General features: G+C 43.1%; 1 protein-coding gene and 1 long non-coding RNA gene across 3 annotated transcripts in view; one reads left to right on the forward strand and one right to left on the reverse strand.

Annotated features, from left to right (window-relative positions):
• Nucleotides 1-23,372, reverse strand: part of LOC141076126 (uncharacterized) — a 48,892-nt gene that overhangs the window by 6,382 nt on the left and 19,138 nt on the right. The gene's annotated exons all lie outside the window — the stretch shown is intronic.
• Nucleotides 400-22,117, forward strand: SKIC8 (SKI8 subunit of superkiller complex). Of its 2 annotated transcripts, none has more exons than XM_073563433.1 (11): nucleotides 400-480; nucleotides 652-686; nucleotides 4,339-4,366; nucleotides 4,863-4,968; nucleotides 12,236-12,408; nucleotides 12,524-12,672; nucleotides 12,770-12,863; nucleotides 14,763-14,856; nucleotides 16,386-16,478; nucleotides 16,579-16,657; nucleotides 20,784-22,117. In XM_073563433.1, exons 2-11 carry the CDS (start codon nucleotides 675-677, stop codon nucleotides 20,871-20,873), a joined length of 918 nt encoding a protein of 305 aa, XP_073419534.1. In that variant the 5' UTR covers nucleotides 400-480; nucleotides 652-674; the 3' UTR covers nucleotides 20,874-22,117. The 2 variants fall into 2 exon arrangements, with proteins under 2 accessions (XP_073419534.1, XP_073419533.1); XM_073563432.1 differs by having other exon boundaries at nucleotides 464-576.

Genomic DNA, 23,372 nt, shown 5'->3' on the forward strand with positions numbered 1-23,372 from the left:
TAATTGCAGGTGAGATTTAGCATCTAGTGAACCTAACAAAAAAGCCAAGCAAAAAACAAGTGTGGGATTGCACTTTTTTTGCAATTTCACCACACTTGGAATTTTTTTCCCGTTTTCGAGTATACGACATGCTAAAACCAATGGTGTCATTTAAAAGTACAACTCGTCCCGCAAAAAATAAGCCCTCACATGGCCATATAAACGGAAAAATAAAAAAGTTATGGCTCTGGAAAGAAGGGGAGGGAAAAATGAAAATGTAAAACCAAAAATACCCCTGGTCATTAAGGGGTTAATTCTACTTGTGCAGGACAGCACTGCCTCCTGCCGTCATATTCACACACAGCGTCAGTCAGTCTGCAGACGGCGGAGAAGAGAAAACGCAGCCAGAGCCCAACCTTCCCCGCCCCGAGCCACGCCCCTTCGTAGTCGTGATCTCTAGTGAGGGGACACGTGATAGCGCAGTCTTTCCTCTAGCGCCCGGTAAGTTCTGTGGTGGTGACGTCATCAAACAGCGACTTTTATGTCTGTGTCGGCGCTCGTGAGCTGCTAGTAGCAACGACAACTAGAAAACCACAGGTAGAAGGAAAGCGGCGCTGAGGGCGCGGGAGAGCGGGTGTGGCGGGTAATAACCGGACTCCTTGTGTCTTTCAGATCCGTTATTGTGACGCCTGGACATGAGCACGCAGGTAACTCACCGCACACATCCGCTATAGTGGGCTCAGCCGGACTCCTGACCCGCTGGCTCTATACGACATAGAAATGGTGTTATAAGGCTGCCTTCCCCCGTTATAAAGCTGCTCTCCTCCTCTGCTGCTCCCTGGGCATCACACGGAGACCACTGACCATCTCTGGTGACAGCTGTGCAGGGAACCTAGAACATTTACCTAATAATCACCTAAAACTGAGTGAGGGCAGAACATTGTGAAAAATTCCCCTTTTTTGTAACTTTTTATGTTTTGATTTTGTTTTTGTCCCCAAATGTTGAGTGAAAGTTTGTATTGAACTAAGAAAATTGCTGCACATCTTGTCCAGTTACTGTGCAATTATTGCCTCTCCTATGTAGGACGTTAGCAATATGAGATCGGTGGGATCAGGGTCGCCAACCGTCCACAATTTCCAGGAGAGTCCGTAATATTAGGATTCCTTGTTTTTACCGTCACTAAAAAAAAAAATTGACTTTTTTTTAAATTATTACTTATCAGCAGTTTTTAGTGATTGCAGCTGATGTCTACATATCAGAGTTATGGGCTGGAGACATGGATCACTTAATATTATAATGATTTATTATGGTTATCCAATGTGTCTGTAAAAAAATATTGCTGTCTGTGGCATTTTTAAATGGAATCTGTCAGCAGGTTGTGCACAGTAACCTAAACACAGTGTCAGGTCAGCGCTGTTATACTGATTACAATTATACCTGGTGATGAAATCTGTCTTAAGCCGCGTTCACACGTTGCGGTTTTCAACCCGCGTTTTTGCTGCGAAAATGCAAAAAAACAGCATCCCATGCATTCCTATGGGATTGCGCAATGCTGTGCTAATGATGCGTTTTTTTTCCGCGGCGGAACCTCATCGTGGAAAAATACGCAGCATGCTCATTAATTTTACGGAATCGCGGGGATTCCACCCACATAGGAATGCATTGTTCTCCTTACTTTCCGCATGTGGCTGTGACCACCATGCGAAAAGTACGCAGAACATTTGTGGTTGGTACCCACGGTCCGGAGGAGAGGAGACTGTTCTCCGGGCTCTGGGTACTATATCCCTGTAAAAATAAATAAATAAATAAAAATTGGGTTATATTCACCTTCCGGTGTCCCACACAGCCTTCCCGGGCCTCAGCGATGCTCCCGTTCCCAGTAATGCCTTGCGAGACCTTTGATGACGTTGCGGTCTCGCGATTACTGTAGCGGTCCCTATTCCTCGCGAGATGGCTACAGTATCGCGAGACCGCGACGTCATCAAAGGTCTCGCAAGGCATTACTGGGAACGGGAGCATCGCTGAGGCCCGGGAAGGCTGTGCGGGACGCCGGAAGGTGAATATAACCCGATTTTTTAAAATTACTTTTAACATTAGATCTTTTTACTACTGATACTGCATAGGCAGCCTCAATAGTAAAAAGTTGGTCACACTCGTCAAACACTATGTTTGACGAGTGTGACCAATCTGTCAATCAGTCTTCCAAGCGATGCTGCAGATCGCTTGGAAAACGCTAGCATTCTGCAAGCTAATTACGCTTGCAAATCGCTAGTTTTTCCGCGGGAATTTAAAATGCGATTTTCCCGTGGAATGGAATTGTGGAAGTTATCGCTGGAATTCCGCAACGTGTGCACATAGCCTTATGGTTGTTGTTTAATTTTTATTTTCAGTTAATGAGACTTTCGTGCTCCGGGGCGGCCTGTGGGAGGGTCTTTATGTGGTGCTCTGATTACATATGCATCTGTATGAGCTTATGACAGGTGACTGATCCCTCGGTGACCTGCCTCCTATTTTATATACTGAATATAATATTTATTGAAAAAAAAAATCACACTCAGCAGACAGGCGCTAACGACTGCTCCTACTCTGCAGCATGATTGCATTTGTAATATGCATTAAATTTTATTTAGTGATATACATTTATTCTAAAAAAAAAAATGACGCCGGCCGCACCTGCATAGTAGCATCTATCTATAGTATAATACACACCCCATAGTGCAATGGAGCAGCTGAGTATCGAGGATGGGTGAATATCACACTGACTCAGTTCCTGACCTAGAAGGGTATTTCATTTAGGTCAAACTGTGGGCCTCTATTTTCTCATACCTATGGATGCTGCCTTTTTATGATGATTAAACAGCTTCATAGTGAGATGAAAGTACACAGCCATAGAGCTGAAGCGAAAGAAATGCCTAGATGAATGATAAAAACTTAACACACTAGGTACTAGTAATTTCGCTGCCCTGTATCTCCACAACGTAGTGGAGTTAAAAATGAAATATGTATGTACATTTCTGCTACAGTGTGCAGGAATGTACATTTTATAAGCAAAAATTATTGAAAGGTCCTCCTTAAGATATTGAAAAGTCTTACAAATTATCATCTTTAACAAGCAGCATTTAGTACGTTAGTATAAACCTTTTCTAACATTGTGAAGTTTACTACCATGCCAAAAAGATGAGCTGGTGAAATTTGCACCGCATTTAGGGCTTGCTCACACGAGTGTGTAACATGACCAAATGCTATTTGACGTTTTATCGGAAAGTACTCGGACCCGTGACATTCTATGGGGCAGTACAGATCTGCAATTATTAGAGAAACTAGGAGCACAGTGCACCTAAAGTCGGATCAAACGCTATCAGAGTGTCATTTACATAATCGTCCCTGATTCTCTCACACGAGAGAACATAAGCTTGTGTGACCCCCCAGCCTCATAAGAGCTTGTTCAGATATGTGTTTATACATTTGTTTGTGTTTTTCATGGCCAGAATATATACCCATTATAGTCTATGGATATATTCGCGTATTCTATTTTTTTGTGGACCATGTGACTGCAAAAAAAAAAAAAAAAATCGGAGAAATGTCCTTATTGATCGAAGGTCACAGACCAAAGTCAACCAAATGAGTCTATGGGTCAATTACAATCGCTGACCGCACACAGATGCCATGTCAATTTTAAACATTGTAATGTTTTACATTTTTTGGAATATGATGAAAATTGTTCCTTTTTTTTCACATACCAGCAAAAATCGGAAATCTGAATGAGGCCTAAGTTTTGACATATGATTAAATATGGAGTTTCAGAGTTGAATGAGTACATTAAAGGTTTGGTGAAACTAACTCCATTTTTGATAAGTGTGGTCCTCTGGTAAAGTGATTGGCTCCATGGCACAAACCCCAAACCCGATGGATGTCATTATTGCCAATAGGGTCTGGCAAGTCTGAGATGGACTAGTACATCGGAAATAACTAATGCACATGTGTGAGCATCCAGTGGCAGAAAATACTGCTGCAGTGTGAGTGAGCTCTGTCCATTCTTCTCTTAGTACAGATAGGCTATCTTTTCACTGCACAGTCAAAATCGCAGTTTTATTGGTTGTATCCACATTGTTGAAATATGCTTATTGGCAGCGGTTTTTACTGGTGAAATGTCAAATGTGACTCGCCTGTATAAAAATAAGTGTGGCCTGAAAACACATCTTAACTACACGACAATTCACTGTAAAACCATGAGCATTTTTCTGATGTGGTTCTCGCTGTGTCCAATGGAAGTGTGGTGTGCAAAGACTAATAACACCACAATAGTTGCAGTACATCTTGGGTTACTAATTTTGGTGTTGTATTTTGTCTTCCTACAGTATAGTATCCTCTACAAGCAAGAGCAAGGTAAGCTCATGGTGGAGGGGCAATCTGGACATTGGGGAAGATTTAATAAGATAACTGCTCCAGAGTTCACACACAAGTCCTGACCGCAGGTCTAGTGTCCCAACAGCTTGATGTATGAACCTGACAGTCTGGGTTGTTAGAACCATGGTTAGGACAGAATATGCGTCTGTAATAATCTCTTCTCAAATTGCATTACAATGTTCTGTCTAGTACATACATGGCCTGGGATAGGGCTGTATGGGTCAGAGATTCCTACTTTTTTAGCGTATAAATCTGTGACTTGTGCCTCTCCTTCTGAGTATTTCTACTTGTATCTGCAATTGACATAAAAAGATGCAACATTAGACAGGCCGGTCCAGTGGCCTCTGCAACTTATAATTTCCCCAAAGTTTGTCTTCATCTGTGACCTCCATATTACCCTAATGGGACACAGTCTTTCAAACATCAGCTATTATTACAACTTGTAACATTTGTATGTTTTATATATTTTTTCCAGCCCATAATGATGCTATATGGTCTGTAGCATGGGGGAAGAATACAAATGATGGAGCAGAAACTGTAATTAGTGGTTCCCTGGATGATTTGGTGAAAGTTTGGAAATGGTAAGTTGATAGGATCCATATCTGCATAGTTAAAAAGTGTAGGTTTGGATGCCTCACATTTTGTACCCGAGTATACTGGGGCACTTGTGACTTTAAATAATAACTATACTCCTTTTGTAAATCAGTTGTACAAGTGAATTTAGGAAACTCAAAAATTGCCAACATCTGTAAACAGGACAAAAAAGGCAGAGCACATGAAGAGAAAATACTGCTAATAATAAAGGACACAAGTCATTAAAGGCCAGAAATAGTGTTGTTCCTCACATACACACATTTGACAGCTCACTCTGAAAAGTCACCTTAAAGTTTCAGTGCCAGTGCATTACACGTTAAGCTTTTTTTTTTGTTTTGTTTGTGAACTGTCTTACTTTTACCAAGGAGTAGAGTTGAGCGAAACGGGTCGGTCAAATTCATAAGTCTCCGACTTCCGCTAAAGTCGGGTTTCATGAAACGAAACCCGACCATAGCATGAGGTCGGCGACCAGAGCGCCAAAGTCGCGTTTCAAATGATGCTTCCAGCGGCCTTTTTCAGCCAATGATGGAGGACGCACACTGTGGGCAACGCGATGAAATGGGCAGTGGTCACCGCCATCTTTGAAATGGGCATGCAAGTGATTGGCTTGTTTTGTGTGGCGTCACAGGGGCTATAAAAGGGCGTGCACGCCGACCGCCATCTTACTTCTGCCAATCTTAGCATAGGGAGAGGTTGCTGATTCTGAATAAGTGAGAGCGTTAGGCAGGGAAGAAGAAAAGAAAACCCGCTTCTGCTGGTAGCGATTTTCACTGTACAACACAACAGTTTGTGTGCAGTGGCAGGGGAGGATATATTTTTGTGCATCAGCTCTGTTGGTTATTAGGCTGCCTTATAAGGCTCCCTGATAGCTGCATTGCTGTTTGCACACTTCTGTGCAAACTGCTTTTTTAAAAGCAAAAATACTTTTCTTCCTCTTTTCTGCACAGTTACCAAGCGTTCATTTTTCCACACTTTTGTGTGCAGCAGTCCTGCTTATTAGGCTGCCTGCTGCCATACTTGGACTGATAGCATCATTGTCAGCCTCCTAAAATCTCTAGGGAGATTCAAATTCTCCCCAATACTATATACACCTTGTACCTTATCATACACCAGCCGATTTCAGCCTGTTAAATTGAGGTGTAATCTATAGTGGGCCTGAGATAATAGTTCAGCCTCCTAAAATCTCTAGGGAGGTTCAAATTTTCCCCAGTACTATATACACCTTGTACCTTGTCATACACCAGTGTTATGAATAAGTCACCGAGGAGGAAAAACAAAAACAAGCTAAGCCACAGAAAACCAGAGAGGTTGGTAACTAAGCGGATTGCAGACCCCTGATTCTATCCACACAACTAGCAGTAGCCGTGGAGCGTACCTACGATGATCCTAGATGCCTCGTCACAGCCAGAGAACTAAATAAACCTAAAGCAAGAAAAGAGGAAATCTAAACTGCCCCAGAGCAGACCCCAAAGCAATAGACAGCCCCCAAACATGTATTGTCGGTGAGACAAGATGAAAACACAAACACAGATAGAAAAATAGGCTGAGCAAACGATGAGGCCCACACTAACTAGAAAGGACAGGAAAGGAAAGATGCTGTCAGCAATCACGCACAAAACCCTGCCAAAAAATGTCCAACACTTTCTGATAACAAAAACCCTGAAGTCACTAGACTTCAATTCCCTATATCAGCACTCTGGTATATTCTGAAGACAGAGCAAAAAGAGACCAATCTGATCAGGGACAAAAAGAAAAATGGCATAAACAGAGACATAAGAATGGAAATTCAGCGCAGCCCCAGCAGGGGATGGCTGACCACAAAACCTGAGTAAACCAGACCAAATCTCATGTGAAAAAATAGCAGAGCACACTTAGCTTGAGAAGGCAGGAACAGAACTGGAAACCAGAACCTCAGGGCAGGAATAATCACCAGCACAAAATTAGGGAGTCGGCTGTCTTAAATCCAGTCAGAGACTCCTGATGTCCACTCACAGTCCTCCTCCTCAGGTGGCAGGTCTCTGCCATTTAGATCAGCTTCATTACATACTGTCACCACTAGAGGGAGCCCGGATAGAGAACTCACGACTCCTCTGTCAACACAGCCAGCTCCACCACCCTCACCAGAAGCCAGAGGTAAACCAGAAAATGACTTCACAACACACCAGCCTATTTCAGCCTGTTATATTGAGGTATAATCTATAGTGGGCCTGAGATAATAGTTCAGCCTCCTAAATTCTCCCCAATACTATATACACTTTGTACCTTGTCATACACCAGCCAATTTCAGCCTGTTAAATTAAGGTGTAATCTATAGTGGGCCTGAGATAATAGTTCAGCCTCCTAAAATCTCTAGGGAGATTAAAATTCTCCACAATACTATATACACCTTGTACCTTGTTTTACAGTACCATATAGCTGGTGGTATTTTGGGTACATTTTCCCAAAAATGAGGAAGTATGGTGGAAGAGGCCGTGGAAGTGAGCGGGGGATGCCAGCTGGTACTGATGATGGTGGTGCATCTGCTGGTAGTGGCAAAAGCACAATAGCATCTAAGGCAGGAGGTGTTGAGCCTGCGTCATCGTCTGGCTCCACAAGGCCTCGAAGGCTCCCTTTTCTGGGAGTAGGTAAACGCTTTCAAAGCCGGAGCTTCAGGAACAAGTTTTGGCTTACATTGCTGACACAGCTTCCAGCTCTATCGCTACCTCTTCAGAAGTTTCAAAAAATAAAAGCTCTGAGTCGTCAGTGGAGGCTCCTGGTCAGGAACAACACCTTGAGTCCTTCACCCCTACCAAAAGTGAAGGATGCGGCAGGCCACACTACAGATTACTCCATGGAACTCTTTTCACATACCATGCCTGGGTTATCAAATCAAATCGTGAATTCCCCAGTCCAAGATGAATCTGACATGGAGTGCACTGATGCACAGCCACATTGTCCTCGCAGTGTACTGAGGCAGATTCAGACCCTGATGAAACTCAGGTGCCCCTTCCCGCATACTATACCACCTTTCACGGTGACACAGAGGAAGGTGCACATGAAATTGAAGAGGAGGTAATGGATGACCCAGTTGTTGACCCAGATTGGCATCCATTGGGGGAAGAGGGTGCCGCTGCCAATAGCTCAGAAGAGGAGGATCCGCAGCAGGCAACGACATCGCAACAGCTGTTATCTGGCAGGACCGTAGCAGTCCAAAAACGTGTTACAAAACCCAAAAGAGTTGCAGGACAGCTTGGCCAGATGGTCAAATTAGCACAGCGTGCAAGGTCTCAAAATGTCTTCCATAGTAGGAAGAGTGCAGTGTGGCACTTTTTTGAACAAAATCCTAATGATCAGGCAAAGGTTATCGGTAAGAAGTGTGCAAAGAACTTTAGCCGAGGGAAAAATCTGAGAAATTTGAATACCAGTTGCATGCTTAGACGTTTAACCACATGTGCACCTGCTCCGAATGTTGAGGTGTCGTCGCAAAGCCAAAGCAGTCAGGGAATCACAATGTTATTGCTACGAAAGACTGAATCTAGGCCATCAGCAAGACCACCAACACCATCCCCAACCCTCTCTGTCCGCCATGTCCACCGCTAGTTCCACCATTTGCAGCTCTCAAGTCCAGCTCACCCTACCAGAGACTCTGAGTAGGACAAGAAAGTACTCATCCTCTCATCTGCGTACACTGTGTTTGAACGCCCACATTGCCAAACTAATCTCGTTAGAGATGATGCCCTACCGGTTGGTTGAAAGCGAAGCTTTCCACAAGCTCATGGCCTACGAAGTACCACGCTATGACCTACCCGGTCGGCACTTTTCTCGAAAAGCCGTCCCAGCCCTCCACCTGCATGTGAAAGACCGCATTGTCCATGCACTCAAGCAATCAGTGAGTGGAAAGGTGCACCTCACAACAGATGCATGGTCCAGTAGGCATGGCCAGAGCCGTTACGTGTCCATCACTGCGCACTGTGTTCATGTGGTGGATGCAGGGTCCACAGGGGACAGCGGCGGTGGGACAGTGCTGCCTAATTCACGGTATAGGAAACAGTTGGCTGTAGGCCACCCTCCTCCTCCAGAAGCGAAAGCTAGTCCACAGAGCGCAGTCGCACGAGCACTCAATCCGCAGCTGCCAGTGTTGCACACGAGCTGTCCCACTATCGAACAGCTAGTGGTAAGCGTCAGCAGGCTGTGTTGAAGATTGTGTTTGGGCGACAACAGACACATCGCGGAGGTACTGGCCAACTACTTGCAGTGACAAACTGAGTCATGGCTGGGCAGTCTACATCTTGAGGCAGGCAAGGTAGTTAGTGATAACGGACGGAATTTTGTGGCAGACATAGCTCTTTCAAAACTCAGGGAAACTCAGACACATACCTTGCCTTGCTCACACTTTGAACCTGGTGGTGCAGTGCTTCCTCAATAATTATCTGGAGTTAACAGCCCTGCTCCATAAGGTGCGAACACTGTGCTCGCACATCTGCCGGTCGCCCGTACACTCTAGTCGTATGCAGAAGCTGCAGCGATTGCTCCACCTTCCCAAGCAGCGCCTAATTATCGACATTGCAACAAGGTGGAACTCCACCCTGCACATGGTTGAGAGGCTGTGCGAACAGAGGCAGGCTGTAATGCGTTTGTGGGAGGATACACGGGCAGGCAGTTTGAGTGCAGACATGCAGTTGTCGGGTGTGCAGTGGTCGAAGCTGAAAGACCTCTGTAAAGTCCTTCAGTGTTTTGAGGAATGCACACGGCTGGTAAGCGCAGACGACGCCATCATAAGCATCCCACTTATGCGTCTGCTTATGCAAACTTTGACGCACATTAAGGAGCAGGCGTCTGCAGCCGAGGAGGAGGGAAGCCTTGATGACAGTCAGCCATTGTCTGCTCAGGGAACTCTCCTGGACGAGGTGGAGGAGGAGAAGGATGATGGGGATGATTATTTAGGGGAGGAGGATGCTTCTCAGGGGGCAAGAGAAAATGTTGGCGTGGCAAGGTCAGGTACAGGGTTTGTGTGTGACTGGAGGGATGTGGATTTGCCAGAAAGTGCTCCTCCACCCAGCACTCGCAGTGCATCACTGACACCTGGAACATTGGCCCACATGTCAGATTATGCCTTGCAGATCCTAAAAAGGGACCCCCGCGTTGCCAAAAGGATGAACGATGACGACTACTGGTTGGCCAGCATCCTGGATCCACGCTATAAAGGCAAATTCCAAAACATCATGCCACAGGAGAACCTAGAGCTAATATTGACTAACAAACAAGCAACTCTGGTAAACCGTTTGTTTGAGGCATTCCCAGCACACAGCAGCGGTGATGGTTCTCACACGAGCCGTAGGGGGCAACATGGAAGAGGTGTTCGTGGTGCACACATCCAAAGTGGCGTTGGAGACAGGGGTTTCATGACCATGTTGTGGACTGATTTTTCAAGTACCGCTCACACGACTGGTAATACTGCATCGATTGAAAGTGACAGGAGACAGCAGTTGTCAACTATGGTTACAAACTACTTCTCCTCCCATATCGATGTTCTCCCTCACAGGTCATTCCCCTTTGACTATTGGGCCTGTAAACTGGACACCTGGCCTGAATTGGCACAATATGCCTTACAGGAGCTCGCTTGCCCAGCTGCAAGTGTGCTATCTGAAAGAGTCTTCAGTGCTGCTGGATCAATCCTGACAGAAAAAAGGACCCGTCTGTCGACCCAAAATGTTGATGATCTAACCTTCATTAAAATGAGCCATACATGGGTTTCAAAGGATTTTGTCCCACCTTCCCCTGATGACGCATAGGTTGCCAGAAAAATGGCTCGCTTTTGTCCTCCACTTCCTCCATTTGCAGCTGCTGAATGTCCAACATCAACATATGCCATTTTTTCAACCTCCCTAACTGGGCTGCCCCCCCCCCCCCCAGGGCCGGGGTCACCACCTGGCGCACGCACCCGTGCGAGTGCCGTTGCCCTGGACAGGTGGGTGGGCCCACTCTTGGGCGATGGCACTGGGTCCCTCATAGTACAATCAAGTGTCTCGGACGGTGGGAGTGCACACCCACCGTCAGACACACCGCCATACTATGAGGGACTCTGTGCCAGTGCTGTCGCCAACGAGTGGGCCCCCCCTCTTTGCTCAGGATCATAGCAGTTGCAAAGTTGAAATACTTACCTCTCCCTGCTCCACCGCCGTGATGTCTTCCGCGTTTCCTGACAGTGACATTCTGGTCAGAGAGCGCGATGACATCATGTCTGTACGCCCTCTGCCTAAACAGGAGACGAGGAGTCCAGAGTACAGGGATTCCCTAGCGAGGAGATTTATTTAATTGTTTTAAAGGTTGGGAGCAATTTTTGGGGAGCACTATACTCGGGAGAATGATATATGGGGCCCACCATACACTGGAGCATTCCAAAGGTGGACATCAGACACTGGAGCAGCATTTACAGGGCCCGTTATACACTGGAGCATTAGAAATGGGGCCCATTATATATGGAGCATTATTTGGGCCCATAAGACACTGGAGCATCATCCATGGGGCCCATCAAATACTGGAGCATTGTAAATGGGGCAGATTATATATGGAGCATTATTTGGACCAATCGTACACTAGAGCATCATCCGTGAGGCCCATCATATGCTGGAGCTATCCAAATGGGGGACATCAGACACTGGAGCAGCATTTACAGGGCCCATTATACACTGGAGCATTAGAAATGGGGCCCATTATATATGGAGCATTATTTGGGCCCATAAGACAGTGGAGCTTCATCCATGGGGACCAACATATACTGTAGCATTATGTGGAGCTCATCATATACTATATTGAACATTATATGGGACCAATGATTCTGTATGGAGAAATATATGGGCCTCAATACTCTGTATGGCGCACTATGCGGTGGCCATAATACTGTATGGAGTAATATACTGTCCGTTTTTGGAGCTATTGAAGAATTTAAAATGGATATCGGTCATGTGATGTAAGAAGTGAAGTATTTTTCATTGTACTATACCGCTATTTCTCTGGCGTATCAGAGGATCATGAATTGTGGCATGTGTTAAAGGAGCCCAGTGACACACTGTCCCAGCAATGGGTTATTTAGTCTTATATAGAGCAATGCATGCATTATTTGCAATAGAGACTTGACTATAGACCCTCATTTTATTGGTAAAGTGGTCCTATATACCAGTTAATGATGTGAGGCTTGGTAGTGTAAATCAAAAACCCCATGGATGACTTTTGGTCACAGGAATATTAGTTTATATGTTGATTCTCCTTCTGCAGGTCTGATGAACACCTAGAACTACAATGGACACTTGAAGGCCACCAGCTAGGGGTGGTTTCTGTAAATGTGAGTCCTAATGGAAACATTGCAGCCTCTAGTTCATTAGATGCTCACATTCGACTTTGGGACTTGGAGTTTGGCAAGCAGATCCGGTCCATAGATGCTGGGCCAGGTAAGAACGAGACCTTTAGTTCACTGACCTTTATTTATGAGTGTTTTAGTCTATGTAAGATGATTAGCTTCTAATCCATGCCCAGATGTATTGTCTAACCTCTTTATGTCCCCAGTGGATGCCTGGTCTGTTGCCTTTTCACCGGACTCACAGCATTTGGCTACTGGAAGTCATGTAGGAAAAGTGAATATCTTTGGCGTAGAGACTGGAAAAAAGGAATACTCTCTGGACACCAGAGGCAAATTTATCCTTAGTATTGCTTATGTACGTTGCTTTCTTTAGTCTGTCGGACTAGTGTTGTTTGCCTGTTTTATACTAGTCACACTCCCCTCCCGCCCTTTTTTTTTTTTTTTTTTAACAGAGCCCAGACGGAAAGTATTTGGCTAGCGGTGCCATAGATGGCATTATCAATATCTTTGATATTGCCACAGGGAAACTTCTCCACACGTTGGAAGGTAAGATGGTCTCTCTGAAATTTATATGAAGGAAACATTAAACAAAGAAAAAAAAAAAGCCCTCCCATAATTATTACGATAACAGCTTGCCGAATCTCCTTGTCAAACCTATTTTGTCTCACACTGCTATTAAAAATAAGAAAAATAAAAAATCTGTCACAGGAGATTTATGAGCCACTTTTCCATGATCTTGTGTTTGGCCTTAAGACAACTGTCTGCAGCAGGAGCCTCTCCCCCCCCTCTTCTTTGTCTGTAGCAGGACAGTGATATTTGGAAGCTGCCTCCCCATGGCCTTTTGCCAGCAGGAAAATAACCCTTGCATTCTCTAAAGAATGTTTGCAAATCATTTGTTTGTTTCAGGATCTTGCTGCCGACTTGACAAGCAGTATTGACTAGTTTATCTCCTGTTTACTGTCATTTTTAGGTTTAGTATTCTTTTCTCCAACTCAACTTACCTGATTAGATTAGTTCCGATCTACAGTTACCGCTACAAAATGTAGTTTTTTTCTTAACCTGTGTACAGATGCCATATAACTAAAATAACTAAAGGAAAATACTATAAGTGTTTAGAAAGCCTAGCAAGGGACAGCGCAGGGACGAGCACAGCCCCTGAAATGAGCGTCACTGATGACATTTCTTTTCAGGGAAGAGAAAGAGGCTGTGACAGTGATCGCTGCCTCTTCCCCCTGCTCTGATGATGCTTCATTTCAGTATCAGCATGCACTGTGGACTCTAAAACTAATCGTCCTCAGACAGGAAGTGAAAACAAAATAAAATAGACAAACTAAATAGTGTAGTTAGGGAATTTTTAAAACCAAGTATATTAGAAAATAGCTTAGATTATGGTATCAAATGGATAAGGAGTTAGGAGGAAAATAATTTTTGCCTTCGGAACACCCCTTTCAATAATGCCACATTTGACAGAGGTTGGCTGTCTGACTCAATAGTCCCTAAAGGTCCAGATTGAGATTGACCTGTTATCACCCCGCTCATTTATAGCTCTCCTACCCTTTTATCAAACTTTATATTACTCTCTCCTAGTGCCCATTCTCTCATCCTCTGAGGAAATTGCAGGAAAACTGTAAAAAGGCAGCCCCCCTCCCCCATATTAGCCCTTTTATTAGGTAGATCAGGCAAAATGTAAACCTGTTTGACAGCTTCATTCCTTTTTCACAACTATTGCAACATGACCTTTTATTTCCCCCCACTGCAGCTAATGTAAGGCAGGATTCACACATCTGTGGTTCGTGATCCAATGATGGACTGCAATACACACACCGACTGTGTGTCTCCCGAGATCATCTGCATCATTTGTGCATCTCTATGGCTGTCTAGTCCATGCAAAGCAGACCCTGAAACACAGATGTGCGAGTCAGATCTAAGGCTCAAATTTTCCATTTGCTCTTTACTCCCTCAGGGAATTAAGGTAACTAAAAGCAAATATTGTTAATATGCCATAACAGCCCATTAATAGTCACAGTAGTGAATTTGTATTTTTGGCAGTAGTTTAGTACAGGGTTCCCCAACTCCAGTCTTCAAGACCCACCAACTGATCATGTTTTCAGGATTCTCTTTGTATTGCACAGGTACTGCAATTATCACCTGAGCAATACTAAGGAAATCTGAAAACATGATCTGTTGGTGGGCCTTGAAGACTGGAGTTGGGGAACCCTGGTTTAGTATATGCAAACTACCAAATGGACTGATAGAGACAAATTAAAACCTATCTCATCGTTCCAAAAGACGACGTTTCACAATGAATACAGAGGCTTCAATGGCCCTGGTCTTTAAAAGGTTAATCAAAATTATGATAATCTGTGTTTTTATAGTTTTCGCTTAAAAAAAAAAAAAAATGTACAACTTAGGATTACCTCTTTATTTTAATTTCCCCCCCATCAGGTCATGCTATGCCTATTAGATCACTAACTTTCTCTCCGGATTCCCAGCTGCTAGTTACAGGATCAGATGATGGATATATCAAGATCTACGATGTGTGAGTTGCTGCCTCTTATAGCTGCAATGTTTTCTTTTATAATTTATTGCTATTCCATTTGTAGCATATTGTTGTCCACAGTCATTATAGTTGTTACAGTCTCTTTGTAGCTACATGTTTGAAGATTCTTTAAAGAATCGATGATGAAACTGCATAACTAACAATTTCCTTATTAATTAGCTTTAATATTTGCTGTGCTGCTTATTTGAGAGCAAAGTACATTTTTCATCTAATTTAATAATCTAGGCTGCATACATGTAATCTAAACAACTTAAAGGGAGGTTTTTGGCATGCAATCCAAGCATAGCATGATGTAGGGGCAGATGACCTGATTCCAGCGATGTATCACTTACTGGACTGCTTGGTGCAGCTTTAATAGAGTCCCCGTTTTATATCTGCTGGACCTGTAGCTGTATCAGTAGCCAGAATGCTGAGCTGTGTATAACTCCACCCACAGTTTTGATTGACAGCTTCCTGCATGCACTGTACATTGTCAGCAAACTGTCAATCAGTGGTGGGGGGTGTGGTTGCATAGATTAGCTGGAGTGTCTTACACGCAACACCTAGTCCTGTAGTGATAATTTTCTGCTGATAAAACATTGGTTGTATGGAAACTAGAGTCAGGGTCCCGTTACACATAGCGACGCTCCAGCGATTCCCGACAACGATATGACCTGGTAAGAATCTCTGGTACATCTCTACATGGTCGCTAGTAAGCTGTCAAACAGGCAGATCTACTCAACGACGCAGCAACGATACGGCGATCCGTATAACGACCTCGGCGGTCGTTGGGACCTTGTCACACAGCAGCTATTCTGACGACTCAGACCTCGATAGGCGTGCTTCAGCGTTGCCTTTTCCACGCCCCTCTGCTCCGATTGGTGGCCACTACTGCGCTATCACTACGCGGTTTGCTTCAGTGTCCCTGTTTGAGTCGCTAGTGCGCTATTTATTCGTGGATCCACAGTCACTGACACGAGGACACGCGATTATTATAACTGTACATGTTAAATGTTATGATTGCATATAATTGATCCTATAAAAGGAAACGCTACAAAGATCCTAATTTGAGACCACCAATCAGAGCTGAGGGGGCATTAAAAAAACAAAGCAAAATCACGCCTACGTCCCTGAGTTCTGAGTCGCCAACGAGGTCGCTCGTCGTTATGGCGTCAAACACAGCAATGCTTGCTGGCCAGCAGGACACCAACGATCAAAAAATGTCCTAGGACATTCGAGCACGATCAGCGATATCGCAGCGGGGGGCCGGTCGTCGCTATGTGTCACACGTAGCGAGATCGCTGGCGCATCACAAAACCTGTGACGTTTCAGTGATCTCGCTAATAATCTCGCTATGTGTGAAGTACCCTTAAGCTGCTGAGTAATCAGTCTCTATGCCCCTACATTATGCTGCTGCAGATTAACTAGTATAAACCTGCTGACACATTCCCTTTAATAGGTTGGAATGGCGGGTAAGACAGAATAAATGAATGTAAGCCAATGCATTATATCTGTATTTATTTTGTTAGGCAACATGCTAGTTTGGCCGGAACACTGAGTGGACATGGCTCCTGGGTGCTGAATGTGGCCTTCTCTCCTGATGACGCTCACTTTGTCTCTAGGTAGGACACATTGGTGACATGTGTCTTTCTGTATACAGTACATATCTGTAAGAGATCTGTGGCTGATGGGAAATATTATACATCTATCATCTCTTTTTAGCTCATCTGATAAAAGTGTAAAGGTCTGGGATGTTGCCAGCAGAACATGTGTACATACTTTCTTTGACCACCAAGAACAGGTAACACAAAGTAGATCTTTTTATTTTCATAATACTTCAAAATGTATTTTATTTTGTGTCTCACAGCTGTCTGAGGTGTATGGCCACGTTAATATTTTACTTGGAATGAACAGGGTTAGGGCTCATTCCCACTTGCGATGAAATCGGACGAATGCAATCCGATAAAAAAATCGGATTGCATTCGGACCAATTATATTCTATCATTTGTGTGTTCATCTGCGTTTTTTTTCCCAGATCAGATCACGATCGGACTAGAAAAAACTTGCAGCATGCTGTGATTGTAATTGTAAATCGGATAGCATTCCGCAATAGAAGTCAGTGGGTGCGAGAAAAAAAAATTGCACAACACTCAGACCATGCGAGTGCTGTCCGATTTTTACACACCATTCGCCCTTGAAACGCTGGCAATTCACTTGCCGCATACAGTAATATCACAGCGTGACCCAACAGAATAGATATATACATATAGGAGATATATATATATTTCTGGCATTTAGCCTCACTCTTCCCACTTGCCCTGTAGCGGTGGCAAGTGGGGTGATAGTTGGGGGGGGGGTTGATATCACCTTTGCATTGTCAGGTGACATCAAGTCCCGAGATTAGTAATGGAGAGGCATCAATAAGACTCCCCCATTACTAGCCCCATAGTCATATTGTATAACAACACAAACAGCCAGAATAAAGTCCTTTATTTGAAAGATTGACCTTTTAATAAATCTTTATTAAACCATACTTATGACCTCGCCCATTCCCCCGACACCATTGTCTTCTGCAAAAGAGTTAATATAAAAAACAACAATATCCTCGCCTTTCCCCAGAGAAGATGATAATCCATTTGTCCCATGAAGGGTCTAGCTGTGGTACATGTAGATGACAGGTTGCATGATGCGACCATACAGTCTGTCATCAGGCAAAGACACTGAGCACGTGTGTTCAGTCTCTCTCTGTGAACTCCTATTACCTATCTGATGGCACTGTGAGTGTAGGAAAGTTCTCCTGCTCGTGGGGCTGCCAGACAGGTCCTGGGAGTTCACAGCCAATGAACTCACTTCACCTATCTGACGTCAGTGGGAGGGCCGTGTGAGAATTTTTTGTTTTGAAGAATATTTCCTTTGAAAATGATGTGTAAATGACATACAGCAATTCTCTATGTAAAAGCTCACTTTAAAATCGCATTGCAGTCTGAAAGCAATCACATTGTATTCAGATGGAAATCGGATGCTAGGTGTGAAAAGTCGGATTGTACTCGCATGAAAAACACATGACACTTGCATTACATTCGTCCGACTTTGCAGGAACAAAATCAGACTGATTTTAAAATCACTAGTGTGACTCCAGCCTTAGGCTATATTCAGAAACTCAGTCACTGAAATCTTTATTATGTGCACATTGTTGGTGGCCACACTGCTCTTGGGGGGGGGGGCTACATTTTTTACAGAGTAAATTACAAACTAGAAGCAATTATTTGTGCTAAAAATAACCCAGCTATACACATTATAAGGGGGTGTCTATTCTGAAGATTACTTATCCATCCTCATCCATTTATGGGAAAGGGTACGATAAGAGATGCTGTTAACATGTGTGAGCAGATACTGATAATTATAGATGTGTCTGTAGGACTGGAACAGTAGCCTCTAAGGCCTGTTTCACACCTCCGCTTTTTGACGTCAGTTGCAATCTGTGAAAAGTGCTAACAACGGATCCGTTTCCGTTGAGACACCGTGTGGCACCGGACCGTTGTTTTGACGGATCCGCTGAAGTCGGGTTTTTAAAGGAACCGCTGCCTGGAAAAGGAGAGAGAGAGAGACGCATTTCATGGTTAAAATGCGCTTCCCGGTGTAAAGCTTCCGGGCATGCGCACTTCAAAATACCGGACCGTCAAGGAAAAAAAGCGTTGCAGGCAGGGCTGTGGAGTCGGTAAGCCAAACATGCGACTCTGACTCCTCAATTTCCCTTACACTGACTCCGACTCCCACATATATTGCTTATATTTAAGTGAAAAATTTATTGTAGTACAATGTGAACATCAGACATTTAATCATTTTTATGATACAATAATCAAGACATTTAGATAGAACATAATATATATTTATTGGAATACAACTTTAGATAAAAAAAACTGTAATAAATTGTAAATATGTAATACACTATAATATCTTTTATATATATATATACATATATATACACACACACACACACACACACACACACACACACACACACACACACTCTATAATAAACTATGTAAGTGGCAAAAAAGTTTTCAACAGCAACATACTAAATAACACTTGTGAAGTCTATGAATTTGTTCTAAGAAATAGAATTGCCTCCATCAGATCCTCCTTCATAGATGACCTAAAATCTGACCTAATAATTTTAAGGCCAGAAAGCAACCTCTCTACACTAACTTGAGTTGGAGGCAAAGCCGGTAACCACATGGGCAACATCTCTAACAATTTCCAAGTGTAAAGGAATTGCCTCATGCACAGTCAGTTTTGATGAACGGTTGAATTTTTCTTTTTCTTTGAGAGCAAGTGAAACATTTTGCTGAAATATGGTCAATCTGCTTGCTATAGGAGACAGAGTGAAATCTTTTTTCTTGCAGCAACGCTTTGCCTGCTCCATATCATCCAAATACTTGTCAAAGTCAAACTCCTCATCTGATGAGGATGAAGATATGGCAGCAGTAGCACTGTCAGGACCCAAGTCCTCTTGCGCCTGGCAGTCCTCCTGTAGGCCACTCATCCTAACTGCTACCTCAGTCAGAGCTTCTTTTCCTTTAGTAAGCTGTTGATCATCAAGCAATATACGATGACTTGGGTCCACATAAACAGCTGCCAGAAAATTTTTATTTTCCAATAGCTGTGTCTCTCCGTTTCATTGAAGCAGAAATGCCATCTGTGATTAAATCTCTTTGGGACAGGCAAAATAGCAAGTTCTTCCACTCCCTTATGAAAATGCCAGGAGTTAAATCCTCAGCTTGTAATTTTTTAGTCACGGTAAATAGGTGACTAAGCAATTCCTTCAATTCAGCCACCTGTGTCCATTGACCTTCATTTAGGGTTACCTGAGGGTTTGCCATATCTATAAGAAACTGTTTTAGCCAGGATCAAAACTAGGGGTGGGCAGAATCTCATACTGCACACCTCAGCTGCTGCAGAACCTTGTACTGCACACCCCTACACTTGAAAATAAAGCCTGCACCTTAAGATGTGGTGAATGCAGTCTATTTATTCCAACTATCAATTGATGTTGATGTGTTACTGAAGACGAGCAATGCCTGTCCTGAGCGTCCTTTTGGGCAGCTATGATGTGTACCTGACTAGTGCTTAAAAAAAAAAAAAGGAGTGTTAGTCTCTATGCTACCCGGCTTTCATTCTTTTGGTACAGATAAGATGTGGATAGACAGATATGGATAAATGGATAGAACAGATTTCTAACCTGCTTTTGCTATTGAAACCATTATCTATGAGCTCAAAAATCTTTCAGGTGATGCGGTTTTTTAAAAAGCTGATCTGCTTTTGCAGCTGAAAAACGTATCCTCAAAAAACGCAGCAAACACGCTGTGTGTGAATGTATCCTTAGATCAGGAATAGATCAGCCATTTATAGGACATTTCATAACTTTCCCAAATTCCTATGAAAAAATATTCAGCACATTCTGCATTGAACTACTGTACCCAATTTATTATATATTTTAGGAGTCTGAGTCGGACCATTTTATTCCGACTCCACCAAAATGAGCTACGACTCCGACTCCACAGCCCTGGTTGCAGGGTCCGTCTCATCCGCACGGGAGACGCTAAAATCTTGGCGGATCCATCAAAAAACCGGGGGGACTGACGACCGTCAGTCAAGATCCGCCAATAATGTAAGTCTGGGGGGAAAAAACGGACCCGTCCCTTTTTTTTTGCGGATCCGGTTTTTTTTTTTTCAAAATTGGCGGATTTTGACTGACATCTAAAAACGGAAGTGTGAAACAGGCCTAACAATCACTTAGTCTTTTTAGTCCCAAAATAAAATGAAATCTTTTACTATGGATGAATGTTTTGCAAAGAAAAAAAAATGTAATTCTTTCAGTGCATAGTAGTAATTTACCAAACATGACTCCTGTGTTTTCCTCTTAGGTTTGGGGTGTACAGTACAATAGAAATGGATCGAAAATTGTCTCTGCAGGAGACGACCAGGAAATTCATATTTATGACTGTCCTATTTAAGACGTCTGATCTTTCTCTCGTGGGGCGATGATCTGGCAGCGATCTGTCATTCCAACTTGTCTGATTCTAATATAAACTGTTATCTGACCATCATTATCCCGGACCTGTATGTGGTACTATAAATGAGGAAGCATATTTATATTGTGGAAATATGGCACTGCATTGCGTGAACCCATCTAAAACAGAAATGGCTTTTGGAAATAACTGGCTGTTTTATTTTTAGGTTATTTTTCCCTTTTTTGGCAGTGCAAATGTGATTAAATTTTTAATGTGTCACCTTTTTTTTTTTTTTTTAATAGTGTGCACTTCTTGCGATCTACAGTTTACTAATGACTATTTCTTTTTCATTTTTACTGCAAGTGCAATCATGAACTAATTTAGGATAACTCTGTTGTATGTCAGAAAGGTGCAGGATACACACACTATTGTCATTTCTTTCTACAGCATATTGTTATTGGATTGTGCAATTAATAACGTGGAGTAATATATTCTTTAAGGGTAAGTTCACACTGGGCGTTTTTGCTGCAGCAGAATCTGATTTCTTGGCAGGAAAGAAGCTGCCGCGCAAACGCAGGTTTGGTTGTGTTTTTTGGTGCATTTTTTGGGTTAACCTTGTGTCTTTGTCCATGCTATTGTCCATGACTTTTTAGCAGCAAAAATGCTGCAAATAATGATACCTGCATTTTTGCTGCATTTTTTCAACACCCATTCAAGCCAGTGGATGAAAAACACAGCAAAAACGCTGAAAGAAGTGATATGCTCTATGTCCAAAAAAGCAGCAAAGCACAATATCCTGATGACACAAAAAAACAATGTGTGTGCATGAGATTTCTGAAATCTCATAGGCTTTGCTGGTACTGTAAAAAGCAGCTGAAAATTAGTATAAAAAAAGCAGGAAAAATGTCCAGTGTGAACATACCCTTATAGCACAATATAGATGTCATGCAGATTTGTAGACTACATCTCCGATATATCCTGCTACAGTTAGGTCCATATATATATATTTGGACAGAGACAACATTTTTCTAATTTTGGTTCTAGACATTATCACAATGAATTTTAAACAAAACAATTCAGATGCAGTTGAAGTTCAGACTTTCAGCTTTCATTTGAGGGTATCCACATTAAAATTGGATGAAGGGTTTAGGCGTTTCAGCTCCTTATCATGTTCCACCCTGTTTTTAAAGGGACCAAAAGTAATTGGACAGATTAAATAATTGTAAATAAAATGTTCATTTCTAGTACTTGGTTGAAAATCCTTTGTTGGCAATGCCTGCCTGAAGTCGTGAACTCATGGACATCACCAGACGCTGTGTTTCCTCCTTTTTGATGCTCTGCCAGGCCTTCACTGCGGTGGTTTTCAGTTGCTGTTTGTTTGTGGGCCTTTCCGTCTGAAGTTTATTCTTTAACAAGTGAAATGCATGCTCAATTGGGTTGAGATCAGGTGACTGACTTGGCCATTCAAGAATATTCCACTTCTTTGCTTTAATAAACTCCTGGGTTGCTTTGGCTTTATGCTTTGGGTCATTGTCCATCTGTAGTATGAAACGACGACCAATCAGTTTGGCTGCATTTGACTGGACCTGAGCACACAGTAAGGCTCTGAATACCTCAGAATTCATTCGGCTGCTTCTGTCCTGTGTCACATAATCAATAAACACTAGTGACCCAGTGCCACTGGCAGCCATGCATGCCCAAGCCATCACACTGCCTCCGCCGTGTTTTACAGATGGTGTGGTATGCTTTGGATCAGGAGCTGTACCACGCCTTCGCCATACTTCTCTTTCCATCATCCTGGTAGAGGTTGATCTTGGTTTCATCTGTCCAAAGAATGTTCATCCACAACTGTCCTGGCTTTTTTAGATGTTTTTTAGCAAAGTCCAGTCTAGCCTTTTGATTCTTCATGCTTATGAGTGGCTTGCACCGTGCAGTGAACCCTCTATTTACTTTCATGCAGTCTTCTCTTTATGGTAGATTTGGATATTGATACGCCTACCTCCTGGAGAGTGTTGTTCACTTGGTTGGCTGTTGTGAAGGGGTTTCTCTTCACCATGGAGATTATTCTGCGATCATCCACCACTGTTGTCTTCCTTGGGTGCCCAGGTCTTTTTGCATTGATGAGTTCACCATTGCTTTCTTTCTTTCTCAGGATGTACCAAACTGTAGATTTTGCCACTCCTAATGTTGTAGCAATTTCTCGGATGGGTTTTTTCTGTTTTTGCAGCTTAAGGATGGCTTGTTTCACCGGCATGTTTCCTTGACAGCAAAACCTTCCAAATGCAAGCACCACACCTCAAATCAACTCCAGGCCTTTTATCTGCTTAATTGAGTGACATAATGAAGGGATTGCCCACACCTGTCCATGAAATAGCCTTGGAGTCAATTGTCCAATTACTTTTGGTCCCTTTAAAAACAGTGGCACATGTTAAGGAGCTGAAACTCCTAAACCCTTCATTCAATTTTAATGTGGATACCCTCAAATGAAAGCTGAAAGTCTGA

This window comes from Dendrobates tinctorius, unplaced genomic scaffold (genome assembly GCF_039654945.1).
Source record: "Dendrobates tinctorius isolate UK_male_01 unplaced genomic scaffold, ASM3965494v1 ptg000388l, whole genome shotgun sequence".
NCBI lineage: Eukaryota > Metazoa > Chordata > Amphibia > Anura > Dendrobatidae > Dendrobates > Dendrobates tinctorius.

Bases quoted from the DNA above. Each gene is read 5' to 3' on its own strand.
- SKIC8 (XM_073563433.1), top strand. The intron at 12,673-12,769 runs GTACGTTGCTTT...TTTTTTTAACAG, and splicing joins TTATCCTTAGTATTGCTTAT to AGCCCAGACGGAAAGTATTT. The intron at 12,864-14,762 runs GTAAGATGGTCT...CCCCCCCATCAG, and splicing joins ACTTCTCCACACGTTGGAAG to GTCATGCTATGCCTATTAGA.